The sequence below is a fragment of the Lutjanus erythropterus genome, chromosome 18, assembly GCF_056507025.1.
Source record: "Lutjanus erythropterus isolate fLutEry1 chromosome 18, fLutEry1.hap2, whole genome shotgun sequence".
Lineage (NCBI taxonomy): Eukaryota > Metazoa > Chordata > Actinopteri > Lutjaniformes > Lutjanidae > Lutjanus > Lutjanus erythropterus.
The window spans coordinates 715,849-725,807 of record NC_139334.1 but is presented as its reverse complement, the minus strand read 5'-3'; the positions used below and the strand labels follow the sequence as shown (position 1 = coordinate 725,807).

The window sequence follows — 9,959 nt, the reverse complement described above, 5'->3', positions numbered from 1 at the left end:
ACTTTTTTACAACAGCCATATTGATATGAAAGTAGGGTAAACACAGGTGTTATCAATGATACTGATTAGGGTCTTTTTCCATTTAGAGTAGCAGAATCTTTTCACTGAGCCAACATGCACAATCGCAGCACACTTACACTGTGGACCTAAATGGAACGGAACATTTATTAGTATCATTGGTAACAACTGTATTTATTATATCATGTTAAAATGTCTGCTGTAAAAAGGTCTATAGGGAAATGAGAGAAAGAGAAGAAAAGATTCTTTCACGCTGGTGAATCATCTTGATAAGTATAGACGATCTTTGTCAGTGGAGGTGACCACCGTTACTTAGCAACCAGCTACAACAAACTACAAAGAGCACAAGCGTCCAACTCCAGACCCGTTAAAAAATCTCGCGAGAGTGATCTTTATAACTCAAAGCATGAGCTTTCCCTAACCCTAACCAAGAGGGGTTTTTGTCCCGAAATCTAAGCAGATGTTAAGCGCAGCGATGTGACATTATAAAAGCTAATTAGTTTGTTCAGGATGCACAACGAAGAAACAAAACGTAAAAATCTCGCGAGAGGTACGCATCTGTAGGGTTACCATCGAGATACAAGCGCATTAGCCAGCGAGCTAACCAGCTGTAGCACTAGCTAAATAACATGTAGCAAAACTACCTACACCGAAGTTTTCTTTTAGCGGTGAAAAAAAATATGGTGAAACAGACGATACAGATATTTGGTCGCATTAAGCCGTCTAGGAAAAATACGGCGGTAAGTTGACAACTAAACAAATCATTTAATTAGGCTAAGTCAATCATCTTAGTGGACATTAGAATGAATGCTTGGAAGTTAAATTAAGCTAGCTTAAAGTTAGCTAGCTAATGTTGCGTTATAATAACGAGGCCTCTCTAAAGACGAAACATGCTGGTTTTTATTCCCCTTACGATAATTCTCACTGTTTATAACGACATTTTATCACAAAACAACGGGTTTGAACAGATAAAAACACACCTGTCTGTGCAGAATATTACTCAGGTTGTGTTTACAGTTGCCACATTTATCAAGACTTTTACACCACAGACATTTTGGTTTGTCATAGCAGGAAAGCACAGGTGTAACTAATGACATTGATAATATTGATGGCTCCTTTCCATCAAGTGTCCCAATAAATCATTTCAGTCATCCAGAGTTTACAGCACAGCGCCAGAGCCCTGAAACTGGCACAGCTGGATTGAGTGCAGTCATTATTAGTTAATGTATTTAATTACACCTGGCCTTTTCTTGCTATGACATGTCAGAATATTTAGTGTTAAGGTCTGTGTTGTCACTTGCTCCATACAACCTGCAACTTAAACATTCAGAAACACTTTATTTATTTCTTTTCAAAGGGTCTGAGGGGAAGATGCTAAAAAAAAATACTGTCAAGGATTGGTGAAAGAATACTCAGATACTGGCAAGTTATGAACAAGTCATATCTAGACTTCCCAGGACAGCAGGACTCATTTCTGAAAACATGGAGCCCATTCTTGGACTATATCAATAACAGACAATGCCAAAATATTGATCTCACATATCACATAAAATGAATATCAGCAGATTATGTACATTTACATAAGTCTTGTTTGTTGTTGGAGACATAGGAAGGGGGTAGATGATTGATATGAAAATTATTCAGAATATGAAAATGTCTTACAACGTTCATGTTATGACAAAATGTTGTACTTAAATATAAATCTTAAAATAAAAAAGTACACTGATATTTACTGAAGTTAAAGTAGAAATAACATCTAAAATAACTCTTGCATTCAAAATGTTACTTCAGTAAAAGTACGGTATTCTCATCAAAATGTACTACATAATGTAATTTCTTATTATGCTGAATGGCTGCTTTCACAGTGTTATTTTTATAGCATGTTACATCTTTTTTTTAAATCACTAACAAATACATGTAAGAGCATTTTAATTTTGTAGTTTGTCAGTGTAAAGTCAAATTTTGATCCTTTGTATACCACTGGGCAGTAGTATAGTGCTGCATCATCTCGTATAAACAAGTTTTTATGTAAAAAGTATCATTAGTATCAAATAGATTCAGTGAAGTAAAAAGTGCAGTATTTGCCTCTGAAATGTAGTAAAGTAGCAGGAGAGAGTGGCATAAAATGAAAACAATCACATACAAGTGTGTCACAATGAGGTCAACTAAAGATTATTTTCATAGTTGATTATTTGGTCAATTATCTTCTCGATTAAGCATTTAATAGTTGTTTGCCTGTAAAATGACAAGAGAAGCTGGAATCAGAGAATTTTGGCCTTTTTTTAAAGATCACTCAAACTGATTAATTGATTAATTGCAAAATAGTTGGCGATTAATGTAAGAATCAATAAATGATAATTAATTATAGCAGGTCTAGTCAAAGTTGTACAGTATTTGTGTAAATATACTTACTTACTTTCCGCCACTGGTATTTTGTACTGAGGTTTAGAATGTTTCTACATGTGGCTTTTGAGCTCAAACTCATTTTCATTGTTTCCCTTGTAATTTTATTTTATTTAGGCCTATTTATTTAGAATCATCGAAGTTATAAAGTAAAGAGCTGCCCATTGGTAACCAGTGCAGAGTCATCCATACAGTAGTATTAGTCTATTCTGTAAACTGCAGCACAGTCATCGAGGTGAATATACTGAGCTAGAATCAGATTTTTAATTTAGGGCCGGTGTCAAACAGTGGCAAGCTTAAACAATAATAGCAACCAACCTAAAAGTGTTGTTTTTTTTTGCTGTGAAGTACACACGTGAATACCAATATTCACTTACTATCAGATAAGGGCCCTCTTTATTGGATACACATGTAGAAAAAAAAAAAAGCCAATTTCCATGAGAAACACCCCTGGCAGCACTTTCTTCTCTCTAAAGCCCAGTTTATTGTCTGAGCACAGCAGCTGATGGATGAAATAATCAAATTACTTTGAGGGTTCCTCCAGCACTTTAGCCTGAGCTGACAATATCCAACAAAATGAAATGAGCACAGCTACTTCCTTGGGGCTTGTTTGAGGTTGTGCACATGTCCACGTGCAGGCGAAGGAACAGTGGTGGTCAGGAGGAGGCGATGCTGCAGGCAGGGTGACAGTGAAAAACAATCCAATCATTTAGGTCTTATCTTTTATTCCTGAAACCCAGGGGACTTGTAATTGCATCGGTGTCCATTGGAAACATATGCCAGAACATATGTCGAGGCTCAGAAATGGAGCGGCCGGGGGGGGGGGGGGGGGGTGGTAGATTGACCCAGCCAGCCTCACTTTAAATGTCCTGCACTGCTGGAGCTCAATCTATATATATATATATACTGGTTTAATGTTGTGCAGTTTTTCTTGTCTCCCCTGAGGTTTCAGTGAGTGCAGGTGAACGTGTCGAGCTTGCCGACACTGATCAGAATTTCTTGTTCAGTTTGATTGGTTTTTACAGACAGGATATATGGGTCATGCAATACCACAACCACAAGTGGCCAGACTTATATTTTAAACCCAACATGATATATTGTTTTGTGTTTAAGCTGGGCTGCATGTATGGCACTGCATACCATAACAGCATACCAATCATAAAACATATAGTAGACTATACTTAAGCAGTACATGAATGCCTACTGTATGTGTCTATTCTAAAATACTTCCCAAGTATTTCCTTTGAAGTAAACTGAACCCGTACCCCGTCCTGTGTTGTTAAACAGTAGTCTGTAGGCCTTGTTCCACTGCAGGACTGACTCTGCTGTTGTCTCTGGCTCCCTCAGGTGTACTCTGTGGACAGTGAGGAGCAGGCAGGTGCATCTCTGGAGTTTATAGTGCCAAGAGACCTGGCTGATGGCTTTGTTAACAACAAGAGGGAGTGCTACAAGTTCAGGTAAAGTGACGGTTAGTTGTATATAAAACAAAGCAAATAGTCACACACAACCAAAGTCTGTTTAAAGCAGGCGCTGGACCAAAAGCAATTAAAAAAGGGGGGGAAAGTCTGCACACTATCGCTCCCTTATGTGCAATTTATTGACATATCCACATGTGACATTTTGTATTACTGCTCCTCTTCAGACTTAGTTATACACACACAAACACCATCCACCAAATATATGTGCTGTGGTTGTGTGATAGTCTTGTGACAATACCACTGTAACATAATACACCACACTAATTACATAAAACACATGTTAAGAAAAATACATGTTACAAACAACATAAATCCCATCATACAAAATATATAAATAACTTGTTACAAAAAGCATAAATCTCATGCTACAAAATATGTAAATACCACATAACAAAATATCTAAACTACATGTTACAAAATATATAAATAACACATTACAAAAATGTAAATCACATGTTACAAAAAATATAATACACTGACATATGAAGAAGATCCTCAGAGCACATAAGAAAAACGTCAGACCAGCAGCCATCATACCTTCTATATGGTTAGATCTAAATATGGGCGCCTCTGTATTTAATAGGATTGCAGTAGAATCTACCAGAACTCTATCTGATAGAAAGAAAGTATTTTTTTCATGAAACTGGTGACAACAAGGTCTGTGAATTATGTTGAGTGACAGGAACATGATTTTTGGAAAGAGACACTGGTTTTGAATATTTCAAATGTATTCTTTAGTGCTTTGACCTCCAGAGGACTCGTGCCATTTAGTCCCATTGTACTGGAGGTCCCATTATATGGCCGATATCTCCATAACTGTTCAGTTCACACCAAAAAAATCTGGATGGATAACAACACTACAAATCTGTCAATTTGAGTTTGGAAAAGTATTTTGAAACGCTGAAATCTGTCCATTGGCTTCATTTCCCAAATCAACCAACTAATTTAGCCTAATAATCAATTCAACTGATGGGGTCTTTGAACTCTGCCATACATTTACATCCTTTTTTTTTTTTATCTGCAAATGGCTGTACATTTCTGTAGAGTAGTGATTGAACTTACAGTCTGTATAAGCTTTTATATTTGCTGTTCAGAATACCTCAGAAGGTGTCTCACTTTCCTGAGACCAATCTGATCTTTTTGTCTTAAACATAAAAACAGCAGCAGCAGTTTGTTCATAGAAGTAGAAATTAGAGTTATAAGAAATACATCTGCACTCTGCAAGAGTGATGTAACTGCAGAATTTAGAATAAATAAAGATAACATACTACATATAGGAAGGTGTGCTGTCCACCAGAAATTATGCTGTCAAGGTTGCATAAGAACTTTTCCCATGAATAATTCATCCACAAGTTCCGTCACTGCAGAGCCAGAACATCTGTTTAACGCCGGTGGTGAGAGCTGCAGCCTTATATACCCTCTGGGCAGGGCCCATGCCACGCTTCCAAGCCTTAAATTCACAGTTAGGGAGTCAGACAGCAGTGGACACTGAGAGCCTTTGAAAACCACAGTCTTAAAATAGTCCGTGGAGGTTCCCTTGTGCCCTTATAGAAATAAAATTTCCACATTTAACAATCTTCCTGGGCGGATTCCTCTCACATCGCTCTCATCTTTCTGTGGGATAAAACATGATGGTTTGAGACTGTTTTAGAAAACAGAATGACTAAACTCCTCCTCATCCACTCAGGCAATTAAATACACTGCTTTTTGTGCTTATTCAATGCTGCTGTGGGTAACTGTGTTGAGCCTAGGATGTTTGTGATAAACCAGCAACTTATTACTGTATGTCATGATAGAAAATTCAATAATAGATAGATGTTCCGACCTGTCCTGTTCTGCCAAATGCATCATGGCGGTACCGTCTTTGTTCTTCTCACTTTTGTCCAGGTTCCAGAAGGTGTTTGACCAAGCCATCAAACAAGAGGAAATATTTGAAAACATTGCCAAACCAGTTGCAGACAGGTAAAATCCTTCTGACACTGTACTTGTGACAATGAGATGTTTGTATTAATACCACCTCATTTTGAAAGTTTATATGTCTTTGAAACCATTTTGCAGCCATTGAAACTGCAACATTTAATTTTCCCATTCCCAAATGACACATGTCAGTAAGCACCTGTTCCCAGCAGTGCTCATCTCTGCATGTTGTGGTCAGGCCACACAGGCCTCAGCCAGCCTTGTTGACAGGAAGTCAGTAGGGCTCAGCTTTCTTTAAGATGGAAATGGAGGGTGTCTGTGATTTTTGGCTTGCTTTACATACTTAAACCACTAAGTGGACTGAGCTGGCGGGCAAGATGGCACACTGTGCCATCGTGAGTGTGAGAATGTTGGCAAGCCACAACACAGAGCTATACTGTGTGTTGTAGCTGCTCGCTCATTTTGAGCTGATATTTAGGTTGTCATTCCCTATGACCATGTTCATTAGACTGACAAAAAGCCTGGTCCTCAATATTCACAATCCAAAGGATTCATCAATACTATTCAATTTAATATAAATAGGGCTTTTTAAAAATGTTAAGTGTTAAATGTAATCATATTTTAAATATTAAAGGAATGTCGTGTTGTATAGCAATTCCATATCCAAAAATGAGCACTGCAGCCCAAATGGCAAGTTGGAGCCATGGACTGATACTATGGTTGAAGCAAGTTTTTGCCCCCTGCCCCCTCCACCCCAGACTCCAGGAAGCTCAAGCAGGCTGCAGGATTGCTACAGGAGCACAAGACAAGCGCAACATTGTAATTTGACAATAACTAGCAATGATGATTCCTATACTGTAAGTTGATCAGCTGTTTATAACTGTCAACAGAAGCCCACTGCTTTAAAAATGCACACTGTGAAGTTGAAGCTCAGTGACTGCCTGTGTCCTGCCTGCTACACTCTGTTAACATATTGATGAATGCACGGTGGTGCAGTGGTTAGCACTGTTGCCTCACAGCAAGGAGGTTCTGAGTTCAAATCCCCCTAGCCGGCTGGGGAGTTAGTGGCTGGGGTAGTTTGCATGTTCTCCTCGTGTCTGTGTGGGTTCTCTCAGTTTAAGTGATGAACTACTTTGTAATATACAGTATAATAAAAAAAAATATATATATATATATGAATTCATATTGTATAGTTATAAAAAATTTTCAGGAAGCAAGTCATTTCTGTTAGTATTCTTGATTCACTTCTGACAAACAGCTTGGTCCTCTGTAAGCACAGTGAATTCACGTGTTGTGTGAGGTCTCAAACAGGGACACTGTTCATGAAGTAAAGGCTTGTGTGTGTTTCAGTCAGTTCTTTTCCAAAGAACAGCTGAGAACTGCACAGCTTTTTCCTGACTTACTAGACATCGCTGTCGAAAGTAACATTACAAAAAAAAGTAAAGGTAAAAGTAGAGAATTATACACTCCTTACGACGGCTCATGTCTGATCGAGTGTATACTGGAGGCACATACGCAGATTTGTATCTCACTGATGACATGACTTTTATCTTTGCTGCTGAGATATCTCTACACACAATTTTCCCTCTATTTCAACAAAGGGAAGCTCTTACAGTGTCTATCAGAGCTTCACCCCTTGACTGGACTGAGTCTAAATCAAGACTGACTTTCAAATGAGAAAACAGCCAAGAGGAGTGGGAATGTACTTGGAATTTCCTGTGATCAAATGTTGGTTGTGTTGTTGTTATGTGAACAAGGTTCTTCCTCTCCTCCTCCTCGCCAAACTCTGCCCTCCCGGCTCAATTTAGCCCTACCATCTCCTCAACATTCCATCCCAGCCTTCTTAGTCACAATAGGAGCTATTTGTGGAGTCCCACAACTGCTTTGCATTATCGTTGCTATCAGAAGACGTATAAACAACATGGTGAGATGTCTGGTCTGGCTGACTAAGGTCTTGGATGTGTTTGACCTGACTCACATGGGTTCACTCAGTTGGGTATTAATTTGCACTCCCCAGCTAACCTTTAACAGTCCCCCCTTTGTGTTGCCGATGACAAACATCAGGTTAAAAATCTCTATCACAACCAGTCTATGTCTCACCATATCAATTTGAGCTTGGCGTCTTTTAGCCTTTGATATGACTATAATGTCTGCAGCCTAGAGGACACTAGTCATCCTATCTGGCTATGACCAATCTGTCTCCCCAGTCAGACATTTCTTAGTTCACTGTCAGCTCCTTGCTCCCTCTGCAGCATGCACGTTTACACGCTGAATGTTTTGAAGTCCCACAAACTTTGAACCTTTTGAAGCCAGTCACACCACAGTGGGTAAAAGATAGGAATGAATGAAGTTAATATTCCTGATTGTTCAGCCCCCACTTCCTTTAGGAATATGTTGCCTTAAAACACAATCACAGGAATAGGCCTCAGGCCTCATATCCTTGCTACAAAGACTATTGAAAGAGTTATTATGAAATGCACTGTAGCTGAGACTGACATAGACTAGGGATGCCACAGTGAGAACATTTTCCCACCAGTTAATAAACTTGTGGCCGGCATTACAAATTACACTGGATATTTTACAAGAAAAGATACTTGTCAATGACATGCAATATCTGCAGCAGTAGAGCACTTGCTTTAACCTTTAGTGTTATCTGTTTAGATCTTACCCCTACTTTGCACAAAAGAAACTAGGGTTGGGTGATATGTTAAAATTTACCAACTGGCCATCATCAGCCAATCCACTGGTGATTGGTGATATCTTCCAGTTGCCCAACTCTAAAACAAATACTTTGACAAGTGGTTAGTTGTTAAAGTTTGAGTTGGCAGAATACTCACTTTTATGTCTGCACACACCCCACGACTGTTTGGCTGTGCTGGGGATCCATATGAATTCCTGTCTATTGGATTTCAGTCTGTCCAACCATATTCAGTTGTCAGGCAAGCTCTAGATAGGCTGTGATTAGTGTATAGTGTTACCTTTAAAATCTTATTCCTTCTACTCTGTGCTGCTACTCTGCTGCTGCGGCTATACAGAGCACTTTCGGTTTATAATTATAGTGTCCGTCATCAAAACTACGTATTGATAACAGGCTTAGACACTGGAGGTTAAGTAAGACCCATAACACCTCCTGCCTTGGCCAGCCTAGTGTAGAATAAGCTATGTAAAACCCAGTTGGTATGCTGAAACTATGGAGTTTATGTTGATATTGACATGGTCCCAGTAACAGAAGCATGTCTATTAATAGAAATCACAAACAGAATCTGACAGAATGTTTTTCCTAAAGCCCCTGCAGTCAGGAAACATTTATTCACGTTCAGTCAAGAGTCACTTTGAATCGCAGTTTCTCTGTCACCGCACTAAAACTCTGTTTCATGCACGTAGGCGCCGATCCTCTCAACTACCAATAACTGTCAGGTTGTTGTTTAGGTTGGTCCTCTGTCATACTTGGCGCAATTCAAGTTTAGCCAAAAGCTCTAACTCGTTTACTTGCACACCAGTCTCTGTCTCTGCTGCGGTGTAACCGAAACCAGTCATTTCAATCCCAGCACAGTAGTTCAAAAACAAACCAGTATTAACAGCTCCAGGAGAGGAAGAGCCAATGTAATGATGTTGGGCTGGCAATGCAAACCCTCTATCTGCATTTTAATCCCATTTCACAAGGCTGTGAAACCTTCAGTCTGAGTTCAAAGAAGAACAGAGATCTGTTCAGTTTTATTCTTAACACTAATACCTCAAAAGATTGGACTGCATCTCAAATAAAGAACAGGAGGAACAAGGACCTTCTGGATGATGAGTTGCCAATCTCCAGGAAAGCTGAGGTGTAAACAGGAACAAGCATTGGGAAACGCCCAAGCCTCAGTGGCAGAGCCCAGGCCACATCATTAGCACTGACATTAAACTAAACACTGAGCCTGTGTCTTTTCTCCCCGCTGCCAATCACTGCCATGACTCACGCAAGATTAAATGGACGCCCGATGGCCATCCAAGTCGGACCAACCAACCACCATTCTCATGAGTGGACGTAGCGTTTTATATAAACTGACATGCCGTTTTTTTCCCTTCGCCCTCTCATGCAGGGTGTGTAGAATTGTACAGCACACAGGGAGGGAAACCCACACTGCTCAAATACTGGGTTGGCAA

The 9,959-nt window shown here is 39.4% G+C and overlaps 1 protein-coding gene across 1 annotated transcript in view; it reads left to right on the top strand.

The window, feature by feature from the left end:
- Window positions 1–622: 622 nt before the first annotated feature.
- Window positions 623–9,959, top strand: part of kif6 (kinesin family member 6) — an 86,023-nt gene continuing 76,686 nt past the window's right edge. Inside the window, exons 1-3 of the mRNA XM_084742504.1 lie at window positions 623–758; window positions 3,769–3,878; window positions 5,787–5,861. Coding sequence (XP_084598630.1) covers window positions 699–758; window positions 3,769–3,878; window positions 5,787–5,861 — 245 coding nt within the window. The 5' untranslated portion in view covers window positions 623–698. The remainder of the gene's footprint in view (window positions 759–3,768; window positions 3,879–5,786; window positions 5,862–9,959) is intronic.